At 42.2% G+C, this 26,863-nt stretch overlaps 2 protein-coding genes and 1 non-coding gene across 7 annotated transcripts in view; 2 read left to right on the forward strand and 1 right to left on the reverse strand.

Annotated features, from left to right (window-relative positions):
* Positions 1-2,453: 2,453 nt before the first annotated feature.
* Positions 2,454-7,728, forward strand: RPS3A (ribosomal protein S3A). Its single transcript, XM_066632050.1, has 6 exons — positions 2,454-2,563; positions 4,814-4,917; positions 5,327-5,514; positions 5,890-6,098; positions 7,174-7,283; positions 7,569-7,728. The coding sequence occupies exons 1-6, from the start codon at positions 2,502-2,504 to the stop codon at positions 7,688-7,690; spliced, it is 795 nt and encodes a 264-aa protein (XP_066488147.1). The 5' UTR covers positions 2,454-2,501; the 3' UTR covers positions 7,691-7,728.
* On the forward strand, positions 7,332-7,398 carry LOC136656467 (small nucleolar RNA SNORD73). The gene has a single exon (XR_010794709.1). It is a non-coding gene; the product is annotated as a small nucleolar RNA SNORD73 (small nucleolar RNA).
* Positions 7,729-12,486: 4,758 nt separating the features above from the next.
* SH3D19 (SH3 domain containing 19) overlaps positions 12,487-26,863 on the reverse strand; it is a 96,701-nt gene continuing 82,324 nt past the window's right edge. For all 5 annotated transcript variants that reach the window (XM_066632236.1, XM_066632239.1, XM_066632237.1 and 2 more), the window contains 6 exons: positions 25,086-25,144; positions 22,453-22,640; positions 21,644-21,696; positions 17,346-17,532; positions 15,755-15,852; positions 12,487-14,910 (listed from right to left, as the gene is read on the reverse strand). In XM_066632236.1, coding sequence (XP_066488333.1) covers positions 14,794-14,910; positions 15,755-15,852; positions 17,346-17,532; positions 21,644-21,696; positions 22,453-22,640; positions 25,086-25,144 — 702 coding nt within the window. In that variant the 3' untranslated portion in view covers positions 12,487-14,793. The remainder of the gene's footprint in view (positions 14,911-15,754; positions 15,853-17,345; positions 17,533-21,643; positions 21,697-22,452; positions 22,641-25,085; positions 25,145-26,863) is intronic.

Genomic DNA, 26,863 nt, shown 5'->3' on the forward strand with positions numbered 1-26,863 from the left:
GGGGTGGATCTGGCAGCAGTGGTCAGATCCTATCCCCTTTTTCTGCACCCTCCCTGCCCCCATTTTTCCTGTTCTTACACTAGTGAAATCACTAGTACAGGTCCAAGGAAACCTATTGCGGAGCAGGAGTCCTGCAGAGATGTAAGGTGATTTAAATCCCCTTTTGCCTCTGAAGCCTCTAATCCACCCCCCTCCCATTGGATACAGTGCACCCATTTTTGGCATGGCTATACCAGTGGGGGGGGGGGGAAGGATAGGATTGGGCTCTGATTTACTTGAATGAGATTGCTGTACGACTTTGTTGTTTTAGGGTGAGGAGAGTCTTATTTTTTCCTATTCAGAACACAATGGAAGCAGTTTTTCACATCTGTTCAATGTGCTGCATCATGTTTTAAATGTCTATTGGAGTAAGAATTGTAGAATTCCCTTCCCAGAGGGTGAGGGTGCCTTCATTGTTGCAGTCTGTGTCGCATCCAGCACAGGAATAGAAGCTGCTGGAGGTCTCCAAGGGGTAAGGAATAAAGCCCCAGCAGCCTTTATTGAGCCATTTGGATCCGTGCCACCAATATCGCTGGCACAAATCCTAGCTGCCCTTTGTCAGACTTTCAAGCCCAGGAGGGGGGACAGTGGCTGCCATCCCCACTTCCTCATAGACCTGAACTGCTCCCTTCCAGGAATGCCTCCCCCCTCCTGCCACCCAGTAGACAGCCTACCTCACCTGCTCGAGTGGGCACAGGATGAATGGTGGTGGCAGACCAGCAGAGGCATTGCCACTGGAGCCACGAACCTCTGTGCTACCACCACGTGTTTTACAGCAGATTTGCAACAGCATGCATGCCCATTCTGCAGGTGCTAGCCGGCATAGGATTGGGCAGTTACCCTATTGTTTGGTTTTACTGTCCTCATGTTTGTGTTTAATTTTGTTACTGGTTTATCTTTTGATCTTAGTTTTATTTTAAATTGTATTTCATCTTTAATTGTAAGCCACCTTGAGCTTGTCTGGAGTGGGAGTGAAAAGTGTAGGGTAAGAATTTTTTAATAAGTAAAAGAACTAGTTTATGGTATCTTGTAGTATTGTAAAATGTTTTAGCCCAGGTTGTAATGTGATCTAGTATCTCTTTTGTTTTTCTTCCTTCTAAAAACAGGGCATTCAACACTTTACTGTGTATCACCCAACTATTGTGAAAAACACAAAGTGAGTTAAATGTGGGTTTAGGCACTAAGGAATCAATTTGGCTCTTGGAATTCAACCTACAATAGTACAGTGGAAGTCCTTTGTGCTTTTGATTCTTATATGCTGCCTGAGGTGTTATTACTTCTAAATAATTGCTAGTTGTGTGTCTTCCACAAACCCTTTCTAGAAATTCTGGCTTCTCAAGTGAATCTTATCAAACCATAATCTCCTACCCCATCTCATTTCTCTTCCACAGACATACAGTAGTTTAATCAGATGAAATGGTGAGGGCTAGGGGAGTTCCGAAATGGAGCCTCTCTTCCTTGGGAATTGTATAATTTGAAATCTTAATGCCACTGTGTATTGAACAGAGTGGTGAACAACAGAAATAGTTATTTCTGTTGTAATAGTTATTTCTGTTGTAATAGTAATAGTTAGAAAGAGTGGGTTTAGAGATGTAAAACTTCCACCAAAGTTAAAGCCATGGGGGAAAAGAAAACGCCCAGAACTATTTTCCTAGCAAATTGTCTTCACTTCTCTAAGAACAAGAACCTCATGGGTATAAACTACCAGATACAATAGTATGATTTAGTATATTATTAGGCTAGTATATTATTAGGCTAGTTCCTAGTTCAGAAAAGAAAATGAAAGTTGAAATGGAAACTATCAAAGGACAGCTTTTCTTATCTTACAAACCACAAGTGGCCCCTGCTGCAATGATCATGCAAAACAGCAGAAACATATTGGTGATAATACCTTTGGATATTCATTTGCACTTGGGCTGCAGTAGTGTGGACACTTATGCATGTCTACTCAGAAGTAAGTCCCATTAGAGCCAATGGGGCTTACTCCCAGGAAAGTATGGCTAGGATTGCAGCCTTAGGACCCAACCCTATGCCTGTCTACTCAGAAGTAAGTCCCATTAGAGTCAGTGGGGCTTACTCCCAGGAAAGTGTGGACAGGATGGGGCTGTTAGCTAGGAGAGAGGAATGTCATTGAACTCCACAGGGCTTGCACAGGAGCAGCCCACAATTGTACACTGCACCCTATTTGCAGTGTCTGTAGTCAAACCATTGCACTGCCTTTGCTTGCTTTAATTCCCCTTTTCCACTCCTGCCCTTCGAATCCCAGGCTAGAACCTGTTCAATACCCAAGCCGACCACCAGAGGCCGCTTTGAGTCCCCGCTGTACCTGGGTCCACGCGGGCGGGGGGGAAAGGAGCGCTACAGGTTCTCGCGAGATCACCAGAGCTGTCGCGTTAGCCCGGCTCTCGTATAATCTCGCGTGATTTCGGAATTCGGTCCTCTTTGGCTTCCGGCGCGGCGCAATGGCGGTCGGCAAGAACAAGCGCCTAACTAAAGGAGGCAAGAAAGGCGCCAAGAAGAAAGTGTAAGCGGGGGTTGGGCAGAGCCATTGCGGGTTGGGCAGAAGCGTCGGTTGTTCTGGAGCGCGGCTGTGCGTGAGCCGCTGCCAGGGGACGTCAGATGGCTCGGATGCTGACTGGATTGAGAACGGGGGAGGCCTGTGTGGAGGGTGCAGGGCCGACATGGCGGCTCTCCAGAGCATCAAGGATTATATTATACCTACCAGCAGCATGAGTTGACAGGAAGTTGAGTCCCAAAAATCATTAAGGCCCCAGGGATGTGCGGTGGGTGGGGAGGCGGGTGAGGCAGAACCTCCCCACCAAAGGCCTTCGCAAAGCACGGCTGCTGTGTGAGGCGCCTAAGCACCCACAGCCCATGTGCTCCACGTGCGTGGGGAGGCAAGTGAGGCAGAGCCTCCCCACCAGAGTCCTCTGACAAGCTCTGCTGCTGTGTGAGGCGCCTGAAAACCCACAACCCATGCGCTCTGGGAAGGCAGATGAACATCACAACCAGAGTCCTTCAAAAAGTGCTGCCACCATGTGAGGCACTCAAGCACCCACAACCCATGCATCCTGGGGAGGCAGGTGAGGTAGAGCTTCTCAGCCAGAGTCCTCTCAAAGCACTGTTGCTATGTGAGGCACCCAAGCACCCACAGCCCATGTGGGTGGGGAGGCAAGTTGAGGTAGAGTCTCCCCACCAGAGTCCTCTGACAAGCTCTGCTGCCATATGAAGAGCCCGAACACCCAAAACCCATGTGCTCGGGTAAGGCAGATGAGGCAGAACGTCACCACCAGAGTACTTTGAAAAGCGGCACCACTGTGTGAGGTGCCCAAGCACTCACAACCCATGCGCTCTGGGGAGGCAGGTGAGGTAGAGCCTCCCTGCCAGAGTCCTTCAAAAAGCGCTGCCACCATGTGAGGCACCCAAGCACCCACAACCCATTTGCTCTGGCGAGGTAGGTCTCCCCACAAGAGTCCTTCTGAAAGCGCTGCCACTGTGTGAAGCACCCACAACCCATGCACAGAGTGTGTCCCTGACACACACGCATGCCCCTTCTCCATGGGATGAACATGCTGTGCGTGTGGGTTGTGGGTGCTTGGGCTCCTCACACAGTGATGGCACTTTTCAAAGGACTTTGGTGGGCTCTGCCTCACCCGCTTCATCCCTGGAGCCTTAATGATTTTTGGGATTCAATTTCCTGTCAACTCCTGCTGACAGGTATAATACTGGTAGGTACCTACTCTGCTGGTAGGTATAATACTGTGGTCCACCTTTAAACTGACCATTGCCATGTGATAGGATTACCCCCTTGCTATTGGGCATCTAATGTGGTTTATCTATAACTATTTGGATCAGAACCAGTATTATGCATGCTTTTTCCGGGTGTAAGATCTGTTGAAAGCAGTGGAGTTTGCTTCTGAGTACCGAGTAAAATTCCATCACAGGTTACAAGCCATGATGTGTATGTACAGTCTGAGATTAACTGGTCACTCGTCATGAGGGCCAGGTAGTAATTTTTTTCTGTCATCCAAATTGGCCCTGGATTGCAGTTTTTTTGCCTACCCCAGACTGGCGAGGAAGGGAAGCTATGTTCAGTAGGTTTTATGCATTAAAAATAGTTCACTGTGTTTAATAAAGTAGCACAAGTTGGGGGTGTGAGGGTAAATAGAATGCCAGAAGGAGGGGAGTGGCAGCAAGATGCAAATGTTCTGTGGTCTTGTGTGCTCCCTGAAGCATCTGGTGGGCTGCTGTTAGATACAGGAAGCTGGACTGGATGGGCCCTGGGCCTGATCCAGCAAGGCTCTTCTTATGTTCTTTTGAGTAGATGTACATAGGATTGTGCCTCTAATTAGTGCTATGTGAAGGCATCAGTGTTTGTTATTGGAAGGTGGTATTTTTGACAAAACAGCAGAATAGATGTATTTCTTGCTCCATTGGGAAAGAATTGAAGGCAATGTGGGATCAGACTCTTTAAATTCTAGTCCATCCATGAACTTGGGGTGGGAAGATACCCTGCTGCTGACTTAAACCCCTTTCCTGTCAAATGCACATGGTGATGTGCCTGTATGCAGTTGGGTGAAACGATGTTTGTAAATCCCTTTTATGTGTTAAAATCAAAACTATCTCTGCATGGGCTTTTGGGGACTTAATCATATGTATCCTAACATGTTCAAATGTTTGTTTTGGCAAAGCGATGTGGGATTGGTGTGCTTTGAACTAGACATTAAGTTTGATTTTCTTAAGTCTGATATTTTTTTCTTTTCTTATAAATCAGGGTCGATCCCTTCTCAAAAAAGGACTGGTATGATGTCAAAGCCCCAGCAATGTTCAATATTCGGAACATTGGGAAGACATTAGTCACCAGAACCCAGGGAACAAGTAAGTTTCATTGATGCAAATGCTTGCTACTTTCTAGGTTCTGTAGGCTTAAAAATTGCTGAAATATTTTTTTCATGCATTCTAATATTTACAATTCTAAAACCTGCACAGTCCTCTTAATTAAATTTAACTGTCTAGTGAAAAGCCTGATGTTGAGCTCTTGTGTGTCAAGTTAGTAAGAAAAGTAAGATTTCCTAAAACTTAGTATGAGCATGCATATATTGCATTTTGTTGAGGAAACTTAGGCTGCAGTTGTTTGCATGGTTCGTTCAGCATAAGCAGTGCAGAACACAAAACAATTTTAATACTGAGAAACATTTGGGATTGAGCTGTTGGATTAATAGAGGACAGGTCAAGAGTTTCCATGGGAGGGAAAAAAGCTACCACTGACAGTATTTATTATTTACAGAAATTGCCTCTGATGGACTTAAGGGCCGTGTATTTGAAGTTAGTCTTGCAGACCTACAGAATGATGAAGTTGCCTTCCGCAAATTTAAACTGATTACTGAGGATGTGCAAGGAAAAAACTGTCTGACAAACTTCCATGGCATGGATCTCACACGTGACAAAATGTGTTCTATGGTCAAAAAGTGGCAGGTTAGTAATTGTGATATATTAACTGACCTGAACCGTATATGTTGCACTTTGTTGTTGTGGGAGAAAAAACATGAATTCACCATCTAATAACCAGTTCAGATGAATGGGTAGTATGTAAAAAAAAAATACTAGGTCCTTGGTTAAACATGGTTTCAATAAGCAGTGAAAGGGGGGGATACAGAAGCGTTTGAGTTCTTGGAGATGTGACCACTTGAGTAACTATGCTGGTATCTTGAGCATTTTTTTTGCAGAAGTAATTCTCACTGAACTCCTGATTTTGCTAAATACTTGTAGTATTGGTTAATGTTATCACACTTCTGTCTAAATACAACATTCTGGTATGTTAACAAGCATAACTGTGTTACAATTTTCCAGACAATGATTGAAGCCCACATTGATGTCAAAACTACAGATGGGTATCTTCTACGCCTCTTCTGTGTTGGCTTCACTAAGAAGCGAACTAATCAGATTCGCAAGACTTCTTACGCCCAGCACCAGCAGGTCCGTCAAATCCGCAAAAAAATGGTGGAAATCATGACACGAGAAGTACAAACAAATGACCTGAAAGAAGTCGTCAACAAGCTGTAGGTTGAGTTTTTCTCTAATCTTTTGAAAGGCAATTCCATTATGTGTACTTTATGTAGAATTTGCTTACTTGAGCAGTTTACCTAAATATACTAGTAGGTGTTTTAACACCTTTCAACCGGCCCACAGGTGTACACGCTTGGTCCCTGTTGCATATATCCAACTTTTGGCAAAAATGGCTTAAGCCCATTATTATCTTGATTTTGCAACATATAAAGCACTTTTAATTTTGATGTTGTGTGTGTTTCCTGTCCCAAAAAAATTTGGATAGAAAAGCCCGGGGCTGGGAAATGGATGGTGCTAATGCCACTGTTATGATTCATCTCTAGTTGGGGCATATTAATTCTACATAAAGCATCTTCAGTTTTGCTTTTCAAAGAACTGAACATGTTTATGAAGTAGATTGACATAAAATTTAGTATTCAAATTCATACAACCAGTATTGTAAGCACTGGTTGATATTTTCTCCAGAGGCAGCATCTTAAGAAGTTTCAGTTTGTGTTAGGGATACAGTTTTTCCTTTGTCATAGTATTAAGAGTTGGTAAAAACATTAGTATGCATTTCTTTTATCTACCCATTTCTCTTTCCCTTCATTATAATGCAGGTTGCAGTTTCTTTCCTACCTGCCTGTGTTCCTCAAAGAGCTTTCTTCCTACTCTCTACTCATCCAGATTACATCGTGGTTTCTTTTATCTTGGGGAGACAAAGCAATCCTCTGTGTTATATGTGGGACAGCTCTGAGAATGGCACTATTGAATTTACTTATACATAATAAGTCAACTGCATGTTGCCAATTAGGATCGGTAATCCTAATCTGATTGAATTGAGTTACATATACTTGACTTCCACTCAAAGTGGCATTCCTAAGTACCAGTTTTTCTAATCATGGTCATGCCCATCAAGTGGAGAAAGATAATCCCCAAGGTTTCATTGCCACAGCAGCTTTTTGGGATAGGCAGGTGCTAAATAGTAGCATGGAACTTGTCTCTTGCATCCTTTTGGTACTGTGTGTCTTATTTGCATTGAATTTAGTAATTGAGATTGGCTAACAATTTATTTCCTGTCTTTTCTAGGATTCCAGACAGCATCGGTAAAGACATTGAAAAGGCATGTCAGTCGATCTATCCTCTTCATGATGTCTATGTTCGTAAAGTCAAGATGCTTAAGAAGCCCAAGTTTGAACGTAAGTCAGAAGAGTAGCATTCCATGTGGGAGAGTAATCTGATGTGGGAATGAATGATGACAACTTGTTTCGGTCCCATATGAGGCAATGATTATTGTTTCCCAATGCTGACATTCCCATAAAACAAAAGATTCATTCATAATGATTTGTGAAATGCTGTGTAACGAATAGCCAAACATTAAATTTTAGAATGTTTAAAAGTTAGTGGTATTGGAAATATTGAATACCAGACATGGCATAAACTTGACAACACCTCTGTCTTAACTGCTGTATTATTCTTTGTAGTGGGCAAGCTGATGGAGCTGCATGGTGAAGGTGGTGGTGCTGGAAAACCATCAGGTGATGAAACTGGTGTCAAAGTAGAACGTGCTGATGGGTATGAGCCCCCTGTGCAAGAGTCTGTCTAAAATTGGATACAAAAAATAAAAGATGTAATATAAACAAAGTGTAGTTGCATCCTTTATATGGAACACCGGTGTTTATACCATAGCATGCTGCTTGAAGGAGGTTGATTCAGCCTTGGCATTTGTGCACGAGTGAATTTTAAAAACTCAGTTTTCTCTTTGTGTTGTATTTCAGAGAACTCTTACTGTTGTCTGGGTGTGCTGTCTACCCAGAAAAGACATGGATCAATAGGCTGGCATTGGTCTTCAGTACTGGGAAAAGTATTTGGGGCTCTTGATCTGGAGCCAGCTCAGCTGACAGGAGCAGCTTCCCCACCTCGCCAGGTGCCTGTCCTAGCCACACTTTCTTGGGAGTAAACTCCATTGACTCGAATGGGACTTACTTCTGAGTAGTCATGCATAGGATTGGCTGTGAGCCTGTGCACAGGTCAAGGCGCAGAAGTGCCGCTTCAAGTGATCTTCTCCCCTCTCCCTGGGCCAGTCTTCGAAGCACCGCTGCCCCACCTCCTCCACTGCGCCTTTGTCCCAGCATAGCTCTTTGCACCCTTTTAACACCCGTGTGTAGGCTCCTGGGCCAGAGAGCTGTCCTCGTGCACCTGGAAAAGTGCTGTGCTGGGGCCCCTTCTGGTTGGCTGGGCCACGTGCCATGGCCTCATCTAGATGCAGTGCCTGTTAATGTACTGAGCAAGGGGGGAGTGCAAGAGATGGAGAGCTGCATGGAGAGAACCAGCCTCCTTTGGCTACACAAAACAGTTTGTGTATAGATTTTTAATCGAAATGCTTCCCCTCCATCATTGTCACTTGTTAACAAGTCCTATCCAATTTTCCAGGCGCGGACGGCAGCCTGTTGAGTCTGGCGAAGGTGATTCTCGTGGTGGGGTTGGAGGGGAGCTAGGTTGGAGGGGAGCATAGCTCAGTGTGGCATAGCTGGAGGGGAGTGGAGCAGAGCGAAGCTGTTGCTGTGGGCTTTGGGGCGCCAGCCTTGCACATGTTATTGGTCCTGGCTTACTAAGAAGTAAGTCTCATTAAAGTCAATGGGGCTTACTCCCAGGAAAGTGTGGATGGGATTGGACTGCCAGACCCTGATCCTACGCATGTATACTCAGAGGTAAGTCCATTGTAGTCAGTGAGGCTTACACCAAGGAAAGTGAGGGTAAGATTGCAGCCTGAGTGCGTGGTGCGAGGGCACAGTGCGAATATTCCCGTGCAGGGTTGTAGAGGAGCTAGGTTGGAGGGGAGCATAGCTCACAGCATGGCATAGCTGGAGGGGAGCAGAGCACGCGGGCCACAGCGCAAGGCTTTGTGGTGCCAGCCCTGCACATGCCGCTGGCCCTGCCTTCTTGCCTACTGGAGGCTTATCTGTAAGAATGTCACACAAAACTAATTTTTATATGATCTTAAAGGGAAACCACAATTGCTTTTCCAATCCTACTGGAAAAGTGTACAGCATGATGCAGCCATCCAACTAGGATACTGCTGGCTTAATAAAATAAATAAATAAATGCAGTCTTACACAGTATTACTATTATTGACAGTCTTTATATTTCACTTTTCTAACTGCTCCCTGTCCCTAAGGGGGTCACAATGTAAAAAGAAGCAAAAGAACACCAGCCACCAGAAAAGACACTGCTGGGGTGTGGAGGACCAGTTACTCTCCCCCTGCTCTTTAAGAGGCACACCCACTTGCCCAGCATGTAATTACCCAGTGTGTACACAGTGAGCACAATTACCCAGCTTGTAATTAACCTGTGGAACTTCTTGCCACAGGATGTGGTAATGGCATCTAGCCTAGAGGGGACTGGACAAATTTATGGAGAAAAACTCCATCACAGGTTACTAGCCCTGATGGGTATGTGCTACCTCCTTATTATAAATGTGGGCCACTGTGAGATACAGGAGCTGGACTAGATGGGCCATTGGCCTGATCCAGCGTGCTCTTCTTGTGTTCCTATGTTCCAGCCACTCATACAGCCAGCCAGCCATCCAGCCAGCACTCTACACTGCATAGCGCAGGCTGAGGGAAGCAGCACAAAGATGTTAATGTATGAGTTGTTTTTTCTAAATTAAAACCTCAGTATTCAAGTTAAATTGCCTTGTTGGCACTTTGCAATAAATAAGTGGGTTTTGGGTTGCAGTTTGGGCACTTGGTCTCTAAAATGTTCGCCATCACTGCCCTAGAATGTTTCTCGTAAGTTCCTTCTCTCTTCCCTCCCATCCTTAGATAAATAGCTCACTACGTTGCATTTTATTTTCACTTACATGAAAGTAAGTTCCGTTGAATTCTGTGGAATTTCTGATTAGCTATGCTAGGATAATGGTATAGTGTTCTTTGCAGTAGTAGTTTCTGCATTGTAGGTGTATTGATCACTAGGCAATGGCTAAGTTCAGGTAGTGATAGTTGAAGCTAGTTTGGTTTAAATCTTTTGAGGTTTTACAGTGCAATCTTACGCATATTTACATTTAAGCCCCATTCTTGCTGTGTACAATGAGGCTTATTCTTGGGTAAGGCTTGTAGCTGTAATGCCATAGTATTCAAAATGACTTTAACTGAAGTCTGTCTTAAATCCAGTTTTCCATTTTGAAATTAGTAGGTTCCTTGACAAGGTTGTATCACATATGTATGTGTTATCAAATGTTGTGCCCTTTGCTGTACAAGAGAGCTGTTGGTACATTTCCAAGGATACTAAGATCGCTTATTAAAACTGAGATAGCAGTGCTAGCTACATGTATGGGGAGGTCCTGTATCTGTGGATCTCCTTATCCAAAGATCAGGTCTGCAAAGTTTCCCCTGTTCTAGCCTCTGAAGGGTCTTCTGAGCCCAGCAGAGGCCACACATGTCCATCCACAGCTGCTGCTGGACTCAGTCAGACTGTTAATGTGACTTCTGGCTTTTTATTTTATGTATTTTTTGAAAAACCAGAAGTTGTGTGTTTCAGACTCTAAGAGTCTGAGTGTTGCACAAGCAGTGAATGGACGTGCACGGCCTCTGGTGGACTCAGAAGACCCCTAGAGGTGCTCCCTTTGTCTCTGGAGGGTGGAGATGGTTTCACTTAACTGGGTGTTTTTGGAACAGAACCCCACAAATACAGGGGTACACTTGTATTTGAAAATAAGCCTCACCCAACAAAGAAAGACTCTATAGTAAGTATAAGTTGATGACTGTAATGAATATCTGAAACTTTCCACAAGCAAAGAAAGTGGGTAAAATCCTACTTTGCATGAGATGGAATATGTCCATTCTGTTTGATAGACATGTACTTATAGAAACAATATTAGACAGCTTGTGTAGTTGGTGATAAAATAGGGATACTAGGAGATCAGTACAGACATGTTCAGTGTCCCAGATGAGATAAAGGGTGGAATCTCCTGGATTTAAGCACATTTACCCCCCTAGGTTGGATCCTAACTTTCTGCAAAGTACTGGTCCATTGTTGGAGGTCTCCATCAGAAATATTGTGCTAATGTAGGTGATCCATGAGTGCAATCTTTAGTTCTTAAATAGGAGCAAAACAGCACCACACCAAAGCTTGGAGCCTTTGGTCCACTAGACTAACATGTATGCTTAAACTGGTTGACAAAGGAAATCTGAATTAAGAGAACTTGACCGTACTGAAACTGAAAGACTAAGTGAAGCTACTGTAATTGGGTCAGTATCTGGGAGATGCATATAAAGATTTCTAACAGTCTTTTTAAATTGCAGATTTATGTTAAGAGGGGTTTTTTGGCACTACAGATTGTCCCTTGTCATCCACGGGAGTTCAGTTTCAAAACCCCTAAAAAATCTGCCAATAAAAAACAGTGGAAAAATAGATTTAAAGACCCACTTTCAGGTTTTTTGCCCCTCCATTGCTCCTAATGGAATATGGAATATGTTGCGTCTCAACATCTGCAGGGGTTTGATTCTGGGACTCCCTGCTGATACCATAAAATGCGTTAAATAAAAGCAGTTAAAAAAATTAAATGCGTCCCTTTACAATTGTGGTTTAAAAACAGCTTTTCTTACTGTTGTAGAGAGGCAGTCGGCAATTAGAAATGCAAAGGACCCACTGCCTTTGCCTGGCTCAGCTGAAGAATGGAATGATTGCTTGCATGACTGTCTCTCTATAACAGTTTTTAAAAACTGGTTTTAAAGGGATGCATTTTTCTCCTTTGCCGGGGATCAGCACATTCCTTGTCATCTGCGGTGACCATTCGTGTTGAGTCAAATTTGTGTATAACAAGGTTGGACCTGTACTCTATTTCAGTTTGCTCAACCCATGTGCAGTTAACACAGCATTATTTTCTTCATATAAAGACTTGAAAGGGGGTGTGTGGGCACTTGTGGAATGTATTGACTTTGGGCAAAGAAATTGAGGGAGATTAAATACCACAAATATGCTGGAAGCTAAGCAAAGCAACACTTTCCATGATAAGAAGGTGGCCCTATTTTGCAGAAAATGAGGTATATGTGTAAGCATCAACTACCTAGTGTTTCTTAAAGAAGGGAAGGATAGATGTGAGCTATAAGCTTAGGTTACTTATTGCATATGAATGAGTTTTCATAGTTTTGGCCTTTTAGTTCTAAATGTGAACTAACATGAACAAACCTCTAATAAGCAGTACTGTCTACTTAGGCTTACACATCAGTCAAAACAGAAGTTATTTCATTTTGGTCATTTGTTTTATAGTGTTCAGATAAGGGTTACTGTCTACCTATTACATCTGCCTTACCTATTACATCTGCCTTCTACCATTACACACGGTAGCATATAGAATGACCTGGCCCTGCTGGTTATATTATATACTTTCATACTATGCAATTTTGTTCTAAAACTTTATGAAGCTGAATACAACAAATGTTACGAAGCTAGATCCAATTCAGATAGCAAAGGCTAGAGAGAAGATTGCATACTTTTTACCTTCCATATAACCTTTTTCATTGCTTATGCAGTTTACATAATTAGGCAGATTCATTGTATTTAAGTAGAGATATGACATTATGTAATTAACAGTATTTATATACCGCTTTTCAACTGAACGTTCACAAAGCGGTTTACAGAGAAAAATCAAATAACTAAATGGCTCCCTGTCCCAAAAGGGCTCACAATCTAAAAAGATGCCAAGGAATACCAGCAGACAGCCACTAGAACAGACAGTGCTGGGGTGAGGTGGGCCAGTTACTCTCCCCCTGCTAAAAAAAGGAGCACCCACTTGAAAAAGTGCCTCTTACCCAATTAGCAGGGGTTCTACCCAATGTAGAACTCAGCAAGATGCTATGAAAAGTAGTCCAAGTCCCAGATTCTCTCATTTTCCTGCATTTCATCACCCTAAAGTTGGCAGGAGAAAGCAACACTGCATGGTATCTATGACTGTGTGCCACGACCCATGCCAGCTCCTGGTTTTTGGGACCCCTTAATGGTGTTTTTTCTTATTTTGGAGAACACAGGGATGTGCCAACTAACCTCACAGTGAATTCTCCTTACTGCCTCCTTTACAGTGAAAGACTACTCTTGCCCATCCCTACACAGCTCCCAGTAATACTCTCAGCTGGACAACCAACGGGAACACATAGAAGCAACAAGCCAGTCTTTTCTAATATTTAACAATTCCTGGAAACCTTAAGTCCCAACATAGTTTCAGGGGACTTGACATTGTAAAGCGGCACTGGGGAAAGAAGGCAGGCTGTTGCTGATCCTCCTCTTTGGGTGTCTGACAGGTAGCTGCATGGGCCTTACATTACTGGGCAATAGGAGAAAAGAGCAATGGACTGTTACTGCTTTATGGGTGTATTCTTGCATGTAAATGTGAGCCCAGTACTCACAGTGGCTCCTACTAATGGAGCCACTTCCTTCCCCTTGTAAATGTATTAGGTTCCACAATACCACAAGGGTTTTGTGCTCTTCACAGAAATGGCTTCTCCACAAACTGAACAGATTAATCCCAATTTGTTCAAGTGATGTGCTTTGTTTTTGGAGTTTCACTGTTTGAACAGGTTCAATTTTTGCTCACTGTAGCTTAATAAGATTTACAGTGCACAAGCATGATGTCCTGTTTCCTACACTAATTAGAAGATATAATAAAAATTACTCAGCACCTATCTGAGGCTTAAACAAGATGAGTGCAATGAAGCCATCTGGTTGCTGTTTTTATCTTTTCAACAAGCTTTGCTTTTGGAATTGAATGAAAAAGGTAGGAAAGAACAAGCAATATCTTGCTTCTCCCAAGCAACATATGGCTTGGGTGTTCTGTTTACATACAACTCTAAGGGGAAGACAAAAACCAGACTGCGCTACAAATTTTTATAACATGAATCTAACTCTTATTGCATGAATTAAACACTGGTATACTTTATTTTTCCAGATCCATAAACTTCAACATCCAGCTATGACCATCTCCCATTAATACTTTGTGTTAGAATATTAAAGACTTTCTGGAATGATCACAGGGAAGTTACAGCATGACTAGAAATATTTCAAGGAAAAGGTTTATAAGTTTCAGATTCAATATATGCAGCAGATTCTGCCTATAGGACTATTTCATAATAAGTATAATGGAACTAGTAGCCAGCAAAAACTGAAGGTTCTTTAGGTTGTTTAAAGGAAGATGATGATAAAGCCATATAACTCTTTAAGAATGTTACAGTTGATGCTTTATAGTATGGATAACCTTAGTTATTTGGTTTAAGTAAAAAAGAAAAAATACATAGTAATACTTCCCAGTGATTCTACTGTATGTCCAGGGATTGCTGCCTTCTCACAGTGGCTATTAAGCAGTTAAGTGTAGCAAAGAATATACACTGGCAAAAAGAAATACAACTTGAGCAGTATTGTCTGTTCAGTTGTAACTTGAGAAAGGATGCCAAAATTCAGCTGACTTTAGTAGTTGGGTATTTCACCAAATGCTGCTTGGAATGATAAGTTCTAAATAGATGGGCTTCTTAAATGTTTATCAGAAATAAAATATTGTACAATCTATAGTTTTATAAAAATAGTGCAAAAACGCATTTGATAGTCTCATTAGGTCAAGTGATCATGGATGGCAACACCTGCCTCCTAGAGTATAATGTGCTCTTGTGCTGGTAAAATATTTGCTTATACAGGCAGATTGCCCAGAACCGAAGTTCATCACTAGGATGGTTGTAGAATCTGGACAAAGTTTTTGGGAAATATTCCAGATTTGCCATGTAGTTCTCCACTCATCCAGTCTTCATCTACAAATTCAAGCTCTGTTACCACATCACCAGCCTGTAAGTATAAATAGATACAAGTAAAAAAAAACTATTTTTCATTACCATCCACACTTATTTCATCACCTTCCACACTTATATGCAACACTTACATTACATACGCATTCCTTTTCTCTTAAGTGATTTTGTGCCTAGTGTTCATTATTAGCTTTGTGTTACAATATTTAGATTGGGTGGGCAATAGTTGCATCCTAAACTTTCCTTCTGTCTACTAAATGAATCTTCTGCCGGAGGAAGGAAATTTTAGGATACAGTCCCAAAGATTTAACAAGACTAGTGAATTGCAAGTAGCGCATCTCAATCTCCACTTTTATGCAAGTTGCCATTTTGTTAGCAATGGTGTTCTTTGTGAACTCAACCATCACAATCTGATGGTGCTAACTGATATATCAAGATAAAACCACTCTGCTGGAGTCAGTGAGGTTCATTTAAGCCAGACATTTTCAACCTTTTTCATTTCATGGTACACTGACAAGGCACTAAAATTGGCACTAAAAACGTTTTTTTCCTTTTCCCCCACTGACAAGGCACACTATGCTGCTGCCTGGGGTTCACATTTCTCAATGGCCCCATTAATAAATGACTCCCCTGCAAACCCCTGTGGCACACTGGTTGAAAACTGCTGGTTTTAGCTGTTTGTTGGCCAATGTGAGCCAGTGATGATAAGTGGCAGTAATACTTCAGCAGTACCTCTACCAAAGTGCAAAAAAGGTTTCTGGCTATGTCATTCACACTTTGTTTTGTACTGATAAAGGAATGCACAAGAATGTTTCACATTTATGCACTGCTGCTTCCATATGGCAGTGGGGCAAGTGAACCAAAATGGTTAAAAAAATACTCACTTTGAAAGAAAGTTCATCTGCATTCTCAGCATGAAAGTCATACAGGGCCTTGGCTTTTACTTTCTTCCCACATGAAGTTTTGGATGATTTTATTCCTCCTGTAAAATACAATTTTTGTGCAATTCAGTCCTTACCCTTCTCATAATAGCGGTTGTATTTGAGTTTTGGAAGAGTGCAATTCATTCGATACCGAGAAAGGTACATGGCCTTTAGAAAAATATACCACCACTCAATTTTTGACATCTTTAAGATGTTAAAATTCTCTTAAGCTGGGGCGGGGGGGGGGGGGAGATACCACTGTTTTCATCAGCTGTTGCAAGTTCTCCTTTTATATTTTTAGAGGCTGCTTTAAGTAGAGCTAGGTTGCCATGGACTTCCTCCTGTCCCTCATTCATCTTCCTAGGATACTGGCATGTGTCCTAAACACAGCAGCTGGGGAGGACGAGGACCAGACGTAATTGGTTGTGGAAACAAATTCCAACCATTCCTGTTAGCATATTAACTGCAATCTAAAAATACACCAGCTTTCACTGCAAATGTATGGTGTACACTGGTCATTCCACAGAGTAATTATTAAATTTACAACAATTTCTAGACAATTTGCTGTAGCAGACTGAATTGCTGGTGCTTTGTCACTGCAAATGGTTACATTTCAGAGCGTGGATGCAACATTGGCTCACTGACTCTTCATTTTTCCTTCCTGAATTTCTTCAGTTAGCACTAAAAGCCTCCACCATCTCCTAGCCCAGAAGTCTAGGGATGACTGCTAGCTACTCTTTCTTCACTGTGAACTGGCTTGAGAGTTTATATAAGAACAGCAGTATAGGTCAACATAATTGCATTAATGAGCACTTTCTCAAGATGCATGATTGGAATGATGTACAATGTATCTGCAACTGGGGGAAAAAATGGCAGGGCAGGGTGGGTGTCAATCATAAATGCAACATCTTGGGTAAAACTGATCACTATGGTTCCAATAACATCAGTGCAAACACATACTGTAAATTTCATATACAGTTCAAACATATACTGTATAGTCTGACTATACTTGTTGGTAAGTCAACTCAGTGAAATTAACACTGCCTATCTGGTGAAAACAGCCTCATCTGAGGAACAAAAGTCTAATTTTGACATGGTACATAAAAGAGTTATGCAGCTTTCTTCCTGTCTCTAAAGGTTTACCTTGCAAGTCCACTAATTTATACGCTGGTCGCTTTACTATTGTTGAGGGCACAGATGAAAGAACACCCTAAAATGGGTGTGCACAATGGGCACACTGAAATTCCTGCTCAATGAACCTGTTTACACTGCCAATAGTGAGCGCACAAATACCTGTATGGACCTCTGAGTTCCTGCAATGACTACAATATTTCCCATTTACTCTTACACTTTACCATGTAAATTACTCATGGTCTAGGACATTATCAAATGGGAACCCCTCCTTGTGCATTCTGAGGGCCTGTCATGCTCTTTGTCAAACATCTGAATAGGCAATTACAGCAACAAGCATGATTACAGTTACAAAAAATTATGTGTGTATTTACAACAGCATTGGACCAAAAAAACTACCAGCTTCCTTTCAATACTATACCTGAACAAACATGAACAAAAACTGCTGGAAATATTCCCTCCTTCCCATTTAGTCTCCCTCTGTACCATTTGGAGTCTAAGTGCTCAAGTATCAAGATATGGTCTCCCTTTTCAAATGATAAATCTTCTGGTGTTTCTGCTGTAAAATCATGGAGTGCATCACACCACTCTCCAGTATTCCCCTCCACCTGTGAAAATGAACAGAGAAATGACATTTGGTTGAAATGGGGTGGGTTGGTGGGTGGGGGTCTTTTACATTGATTGTGAGAAAGCAAAGTAACTCCCATTAATTCTGCGCACATCATTTAATAGGCTTAAAATTAGTGGCTTGAGTTTAAATGTGAGCAAAGCATTAAAGTGAGTTAATATTAACTGTGGCCTAGGAGGCACAAAGAAAACGTAGTGCATCCCTTGGCTCACTTTAAATACCTTGCAGTGGGCTATTTCTTTGTGTGCTCCTTGCACAGAAACAATACAATAAGGTACACTCTGAGTGCAAATCTTATTTCTTTTACTTATGCAGTCAGGAGGGCCTGTAGTTTTGGAAGCCATTGAGTGCAAGCTGTGAATGCTGCATAACCCAGATTTTATTTCTCAGGTCCAGTTTATATGGCAAGTACTCCCATTAGTGGTTTTCCTGCTTACTTCTGTAGTTGTCTTCTGATGCTCTTGCTCCTTGCACACTTATTGCTCCCACTTTCATCTTATGGCTGCATTTGAGAAGCTAAGTTTTATTTATAGTCTATTATGCTGTTTTTGCCACAAGGTCTCAGAAGTGACTAACAAGATAATATCAATAAAAGTACAATGAAAACACAGGTAAACAAGACTGAGAGAGAGGGCATCAAAGCCCCAGTTCAGTGAGATTTCTGTTTCATCTAATCCCCAAAGCATAGTCAAACAGTCAGAAAGATGCGGTAGCACAAACCTCCTGGAAGCTACAACAGAGGAGGCCCTGTCCCATGTGCTCATCAGTAAATTGAATTTCACAGGTGTTGATATGCACAACAGAATCTTCTCTGAATATTTTTATGGGTAGATAGAATCACACAAAACCTGCAGTTGGAAACAGGGTGGCCCTCCAGGAGTCACTTGGGAAAGGGGGGATGCCAGAATGTATCCCAGGTGAAATCCCCTCATGTCCCAGTCCTATTACCTTTGTAGTGGTGCTTCAGCCCCCAATGCTGCTGCCCCACAGGCACCTCTGCTGCTGCCCCTGACTCCAACTGGCCAACAAATTTCCATCATTTGAAAAGGGTGGCAGGCTAAGGTGAGGAGTGGAATATCAGACATGAAGGTAGCTGCCACCACCACTCTTCTGCCCAATTTGCCCTGTTGTTCTTTTCAAATGGTAGAAGCAGGGGTGGTGCTGTGGCAAAACTTGGTTGATTGCAGGTGCCAGGGAGGTTTGGAATGGGCCTGATTCCTATAGGAAGTAAGACCTATTGCATGTGATGGATTTTACTTCTGATTTAATACAGAACCCCTTCCCTGAGCTGGACAGGCCTACATAAGGCTTCCTGGTTTTGCACCAGTGATATAGCTGGTGTGGATCTGATGGTTAGAGCAGCTAGTCACGGAGCCCACCAGAGGACAGGTGACTCTGGATTTAATATTGTGCGGTATGCAGGACCTGGTTAGAGATGTAAACGGTACTGAGCCATTGGGGAACAGTGATCATGCTGTGATCCGTTTTGACATGCACGTTGGGGGAAGAATACCAGGCAAATCTCACAAAAACCCTTGACTTCCGACGGGCAGACTTCCCCCAAATGAGGAGGCTGGTTAGAAGGAGGTTGAAAGGGAGGGTAAAAAGAGTCCAATCTCTCCAGAGTGCATGGAGGCTGCTTAAAACAACAGTAATAGAGGCCCAGCAGAGGTGTATACCGCAAAGAAAGAAGGGTTCCACTAAATCCAGGAGGGTGCCCGCATGGCTAACCAGCCAAGTTAGAGAGGCTGTGAAGGGCAAGGAAGCTTCCTTCCATAAATGGAAGTCTTTCCCTAATGAGGAGAATAAAAAGGAACATAAACTGTGGCAAAAGAAATGTAAGAAGGTGATACGGAAGGCCAAGCAAGACTATGAGGAACGCATGGCCAGCAACATTAAGGGGAATAATAAAAGCTTATTCAAATATGTTAGAAGCAGGAAACCCGCCAGAGAAGCGATTGGCCCTCTGGATGGTGAGGGAGGGAAAGGGGAGATAAAAGGAGACTTAGAGATGGCAGAGAAATTAAATGAGTTCTTTGCATCTGTCTTCACGGCAGAAGACCTCGGGCAGATACCGCTGCCCGAACGGCCCCTCCTAACCGAGGAGTTAAGTCAGATAGAGGTTAAAAGAGAAGATGTTTCAGACCTCATTGATAAAGATCAATAAGTCACCGGGCCCTGATGGCATCCACCCAAGAGTTATTAAGGAATTGAAGAATGAAGTTGCAGATCTCTTGACTAAGGTATGCAACTTGTCCCTCAAAATGGCCACGGTGCCAGAAGATTGGAAGATAGCAAATGTCATGCCTATTTTAAAAAAGGGAAAGAGGGGGGACCCGGGAAACTATAACATCCATACCGGGTAAGATGGTGGAATGCCTCATCAAAGACAGGATCTCAAAACACATAGATGAACAGGCCTTGCTGAGGGAGAGTCAGCATGGCTTCTGTAAGGGTAAGTCTTGCCTCACGAACCTTATAGAATTCTTTGAAAAGGTCAACAGGCATGTGGATTTGGGAGAACCCGTGGACATTATATATCTGAACTTTCAGAAGGTGTTTGACATGGTCCCTCACCAAAGGCTACTGAAAAAACTCCACAGTCAGGGAATTAGAGGACAGGTCCTCTCATGGATTGAGAACTGGTTGGAGGCCAGGAAGCAGAGAGTGGGTGTCAATGGGCAATTTTCACAATGGAGAGAGATGAAAAGCGGTGTGCCCCAAGGATCTGTCCTGGGACCGGTGCTTTTCAACCTCTTCATAAATGACCTGGAGACAGGGTTGAGCAGTGAAGTGGCTAAGTTTGCAGACGACACCAAACTTTTCCGAGTGGTGAAGACCAGAAGTGATTGTGAGGAGCTCCAGAAGGATCTCTCCAGACTGGCAGAATGGGCAGCAAAATGGCAGATGCGCTTCAATGTCAGTAAGTGTAAAGTCATGCACATTGGGGCAAAAAATCAAAACTTTACATATAGGCTGATGGGTTCTGAGCTGTCTGTGACAGATCAGGAGAGAGATCTTGGGGTGGTGGTGGACAGGTCGATGAAAGTGTCGACCCAATGTGTGGCGGCAGTGAAGAAGGCCAATTCTATGCTTGTGATCATTAGGAAGGGTATTGAGAACAAAATGGCTAGTATTATAATGCCGTTGTACAAATCTATGGTAAGGCCACACCTGGAGTATTGTGTCCAGTTCTGGTCGCCGCATCTCAAAAAAGACATAGTGGAAATGGAAAAGGTGCAAAAGAGAGCGACTAAGATGATTACGGGGCTGGGGCACCTTCCTTATGAGGAAAGGCTACGGCGTTTGGGCCTCTTCAGCCTAGAAAAGAGACGCCTGAGGGGGGACATGATTGAGACATACAAAATTATGCAGGGGATGGACAGAGTGGATAGGGAGATGCTCTTTACACTCTCACATAATACCAGAACCAGGGGACATCCACTAAAATTGAGTGTTGGGCGGGTTAGGACAGACAAAAGAAAATACTTCTTTACTCAGCATGTGGTTGGTCTGTGGAACTCCTTGCCGCAGGATGTGGTGCTGGCGTCTAGCCTAGACGCCTTTAAAAGGGGATTGGACAAGTTTCTGGAGGAAAAATCCATTATGGGGTACAAGCCATGGTGTGTATGCGCAACCTCCTGATTTTAGAAATGGGTTATGTCAGAATGCCAGATGCAAGGGAGGGCACCAGGATGAGGTCTCTTGTTATCTGGTGTGCTCCCTGGGGCATTTGGTGGGCCGCTGTGAGATACAGGAAGCTGGACTAGATGGGCCTATGGCCTGATCCAGTGGGGCTGTTCTTATGTTAGCTTTAGCTGGGATAAGGGGAAATATATTCCCTTACCCAGAGGAGATCTCCAGCCACCTCCTGAGCTGCACTGGATGCAGTGCAGGCCATGTAGCCTGGCCGCGCCAGTGCAGTTTAGGAGTGGGCTGCCCAGAATCCTAACTTTCTTTGCATATAACTTAATGTAACCAAAATATATGTATGTGTATGTGTGCATACTCCAGCAGGTCACAAAATGCATCTAAACAGCAGCAGAATGTTTCATGCTAACTGCAACACTATCAATTGTGAAATAGGTTACCTGTGTCAGAGATGCAGATTTATCTCTCTTATTCCTCACTGGTGCACCAAGTTCTGTATAACAGGGAAAAAAATAAACAATTTAAATATTCTCAATCCCTCTGAATTCCACAGATGCCAATAATACAGAGTGAAAAGTATTTTCATTTAATTCTCTTTCTTGAATTCACCATTAACTTCTGTTACATGGTGAACCCCTATCCATCGTTGCCTTCTTAAAAGGTAGAAAGAAATGAGGGTGATAGGGCATTATAGATTTAACCAGTGTTATTTCAGCTGTGTCAAACCTTCCATGGAGAGAGTCTACAAAGGATGATACTGCAGCACTAGTTTGGACTATATTCACAATTATGTATCAGAAGCAAGAAAGATGAGGACATGAAGCCACATGTGTATTTCTTTATCTCTATATGCTCATGCAAATGTAACCATTTATTTTGCTATACAAACTGCTTTGTAAACAAATTTTTGTTGAAAAGCAATGTATAAATATTCTCAATAATAGTAATAAACACGCATTCACACACAGAGTAAAAGCCGTATTACTTGGCGTGCATGGGGAACAGGGGTTACTGGTTATCCAAACAAGTCAAACACAGCTTTCGCTCTCCTCCAAGTGCAAACATTCAACTTTAAGTTCTTGCTGGCAAGTTTGCTAAATGACATATGTAGAAGAAATATCAGTGATTAACAGCACTCTCCTAGGCATGTCTACTCACGAGCAAATACCACTGTTCAATGGAATTTATTCCCAGGTAATATGTGTATAGGAGCTCAGCCATGCTCAAAATTGATCTGTTTTTTTCTTACCTGGCTCTGGTAGATCCTCAATGATTTCTACAAAGTTCAAAGGAAAAATTCCAGAGTTGCTTCTCAGCTCTCCTTTGGCCCACTCCTCATTGACATATTCCTTCAAAGTAATAATTTCACCTTCTGAAAAGCTTAATTCATCTTTCTGGTCACCGATGTATTCAAACCGCGCTACACATCTAGGCCCTCTAAAATAATAAAAATAGCAATGGGGAAAAAATCAAAAAGAATAGCAGTTTTGTTTTAAAAAACTAATTAATGGCATACTGCTTAATTAAACTTAATTAATGGTATACTGAGGTGTTACTGCTGAAAGGGCAGCCCACTTGAAAATTGGACTCTCCAATATCTTGAAATATGACCAAGATTTATGTATTTTCTCTTCTGTCTTTTGCAGCTAATGAGTTCCTAAGTGAGAAAAAGTGCTTATTTTTGGTTTTGACCTGTTTAATGATATCACTTCCTGCCTAATGACATCACTTCCAGCCCTCAGCAGGAATCATGAATGCTATTCGGACCTCGGTATGAAATGAGTTTGACACCCCTGGTTTAGAGGGATGCATTCTGATGAGTGGGAGCAATTCTTTGGACTGGGCAGCAAGGACCCAAATTTTTCACTGGCTCATTAAAACCTGAGGTATGAAGAAATTATAATGGTCATAACATTCACTCGTATTTGAAGCAAGCATTACAAGACCACAAGGTTCATATTTATGAACTTGGAAATAGGCTTGGCAAAATCACTATTCTGGATGTGCAATTCAGTACAGAACAAAGTACCCAACTGCCCAGGGCCAGCTGAACCAAACAAAACAGTGATTTGCAAAAAAGACTAGAAATGCAGGAAGTTGCAACTAAGCTGCTGTTACAACTAGGTGATTTCTTAGTATTATTTTCATGGCTAACCAAAAGCCATGTCTAGGGAATAAACGGACATGAATTGAATCACTTTTATTCTGTCTGTCTGAAATATAAAACCATTATGAAATGCCTAGCTTTTCGATAGAACAATTTTTTCCTCCCATAGTAGAAATTTTCATAATAAATAGGGTTAGCAGAGAAGACACATTTCCCCATCATCTTATTGAATGATTACTATACATATTAATTTAATTCTCTGCAATCTAAGTAATTAATTATATCTTGGGGGGGAAGAGAGAGATCTATTTTAAAAAGAAAATATTACAGTAGGAGATTCTATGACTGACCCAATTTATTAAGTCCTTTAATTGCCATGCAAAAAGTGCTACATGGAAGCATTTGACATGACAGAGCTGTAAGACTGAATATATACACTAGTGCTTTGATTTACCAGCTGCCTCACAATATATAAAGTTTTAAACTGTTACTGTCCTTCCATTACTCATTCTTTAATAAGAATCTGGATCAAAATTGGTTGCCAATTTGTACATTCATACATTTATAGCCAATATGTAGCAAGCGTGAGCTCCACATCTAGAACAAATTAACGCAGAACTTGGAACATTCATTTGCGAGATGGTACCATCTGTCAGTTGCTTTAATCATTGCATGACAAACTAACATTTATATTCCACATGCCAAAAAAATCATGTTCCTTACATCATAATTGGTCTTGGATGAATGAGAGAAAATAGACTCCCTCCAATTTTTTAAAGTACCTTATAGAAATCACAAGCACAAGCTCATGCAGAACAATTCCCACTAAATTCAACTTGCTAAGATATCAGCCTCTAAGTATTAGTGGGTATATCTGCTTGAGATGCTGGAGTAACAACCCTTCCACATCTCTTTTGTAATATCATGCTGTGCATTGCAACACCATTCTGTTCCTCCCCATTCTAAAAATTTATCTGTTAGAGCTGGAAGTCTTAGGCTTCATAATTCCAGGTTATGGGCTGGATTCATAGAGATGCTTGTCTGACCTGAAGGCACTTCTCCCTGTGCAAGGACACCCCAATTTCTGCAAATCCCTTCCCCCCACTCCCAGTGCAGCTAATCATGCCACATCCTACAGCTTTCCAAAGCAGCTTTTCAGGGCAGGCAAGAAGCCGAAGTGGAAAAGACACAGTGTGTATGCAGAACTCTGCTCCTTTGAATCCTGTTAAATATACAGGTCCAGCCTTGTTATACACAGATTTTTTTATATACAGATTTGACTCAACACGAATGGCCACTGCAAATGAGAAGCAATGGGCTGATCCCTGGAGAAGGGGGAAATGCAGCCCTTTAAAATCTGTTTAAAAAACTGAACAGTCCTTTAACAATAGCCTTCTTAATGAGAGAGAGGGCAGCTGGCTGACAATCCAGCAAGCCTTCTCTCTCCAGTCGACCCCTCCCTTCTCCCTGAGCATGAAAGAAAGGTGATCACTTTGCATTGGCGAAGGGAGTGAGTGAGTGAAGCTTCTTTGTAAGCGCTTGGAGGAGGACTGATTGATGGATTGTCTTCTTAATGACTCTTATCTTACATTTTAAAGCTCAGCAAGGCTGTTTTTAAATCACCTGAGTAAAGAAACTTTGTTTTTTAAATTGACTTGCTATACTGCATTTTTTGCAAACTTGAGTGCTTGGAATGGAACCCACGCAAATAATGAGGCTCAACCTGTATTTACTTTAAATACAGCTTTAAGGTGAACATCTGAATGAAAACTTACATTATGTTTGGTGATGACAGGTGCACTTTTTTCGTGTTGCCTTCTCCTGGAATATCAACCTAGTAAGGAGAAAAGAAAATCATTAATTAGTTGCAGCTGTTTTACTTGAAAAGCCAAATATTTTTATAGTCTTGCTTAACTAAGGCTGCATTCCTAACCACACATTCCTGAGAGTAAGGCCCATTGAACAAAATAGGACTTACTTCTGAGTAGACCTGGTTAGTATTGTGCCCTCAATTGTAGTTCCAGTTGTAGCCTTCATGTGGCACCACTCAAGTGCTGAAAGATTTCAGTCACTGATCAAAAAGGAAGGGGTGTGTTTCCTTGGTTCAGTATTCTGGAAAAACACCATGTTCTATACTTTTTTCCCTTAACTACTGGCATATTTCAGTATCAACAGTCCTCTTGGCTATATGCATCACTGGCAAAATCAGAACTGAGTGTAATTACATGCTGTTGCCTTTGGCTCCTGCTCCTAATTGATATTACTGTCTATTATCTCCCAAGGCATGTTACAATAGAGTTATTATTCAGACATATCCATCCAAGGGCTTTGATCTCCTAGATCTCACCATCTGCAACCAAAACAAATAAACATATGGTGCAAATCCTACAATGTTTTTCATACAACAGCAGAATTTTAAGAAACGGTGTAAAAATAAATCACCCATCAGCTCTGTTATTATGGTTTTGGTAGTACGGGGGGGGGGGCTCCCATTCCACGGATTCACTTATCTGTGGATTGGGTCTGGCCTTCCCAGCACGCGCACCCCCAGGCACACCCCGTGAACTATGTGTTCATGGTTCAAAGCTCCAATATCTAGTACAGTGCCGTATCTGTTATTGTTGCCTTATGTCTCTATAATCTGGAGGTCTCATTCCCAAAGGAGTAAATGTTTTATCTGTTATAGGCATATTTTTTGTTTTTTAAGTGATTATCAGAAATAAATGTTGTAATTCCTGTTTTAAATTAACTAATATGTCACAATGAAAATATTCCTGGACACATATGAACAGAAGAAACACCATTCATAACTCTGGAGTTCTACATAAGCCCACATGGCCAATAAATGCCAGTGTCCTCAGATGGAATGAGTTCGGGTTTGTTCTGACAAATGTAGCAATTTTAGAGCATTTTGCTGAGGGTCCTTGCTGTTTATGCTAAAACAGAACATGCGCTTTGGATATTTATAAGGATCTGATCTAATGAGGCATTTTGTAATTTTTTTCCTCCTGTGATGGTCTCAAATTTACCATTTGAAAATCAATTATTCTAAAAATATATAGTAATTTTTTTCCTGCATTAAACCTATTAAAACAATGTATGCATACTGGATGAAGTAGGCACTTGGTTGTCCATGCTAGTCTACAGTGTTATAATATACACAGCTGCTTTCTACCGAGTCTAAACTTTGGTCCATCTAGCTTGGTAATGTGTGCACTGACTGGCAGCAGCTCTCCAGAGTTACAAGGTAGGGGTCCCTTCCCAGCCCAACAAAGATGCCAGAATTGAATCTGGGACCTTCTGTATGCCAAGTGGGTGCAGCATCATTGAGCTGCAGCCCAATCCCCCAACCTGTTTCAGACAATCACAAGGGCAAAAAGGTTATGTGCCTACATAGCTGGACCAGCAGACCAACTTGTTGAACAGACGGAACATGGTACAGCTTAGTATACTTCTATATAGGGACTAGGAAAGCATTCTTCTGTCCCTCTCCTACTGTTACTAAGGCTACCAAATCCCACAGGTGTGCAGCACAACTGTAGTCAAGCTCTAT

The sequence above is a fragment of the Tiliqua scincoides genome, chromosome 6, assembly GCF_035046505.1.
Source record: "Tiliqua scincoides isolate rTilSci1 chromosome 6, rTilSci1.hap2, whole genome shotgun sequence".
Taxonomy (NCBI): Eukaryota; Metazoa; Chordata; class Lepidosauria; order Squamata; family Scincidae; genus Tiliqua; species Tiliqua scincoides.

Bases quoted from the DNA above. Each gene is read 5' to 3' on its own strand.
- RPS3A (XM_066632050.1), top strand. From the start codon at position 2,502: ATGGCGGTCGGCAAGAACAAGCGCCTAACTAAAGGAGGCAAGAAAGGC. The intron at 2,564-4,813 runs GTAAGCGGGGGT...CTTATAAATCAG, and splicing joins AAAGGCGCCAAGAAGAAAGT to GGTCGATCCCTTCTCAAAAA. The intron at 4,918-5,326 runs GTAAGTTTCATT...TATTATTTACAG, and splicing joins CACCAGAACCCAGGGAACAA to AAATTGCCTCTGATGGACTT.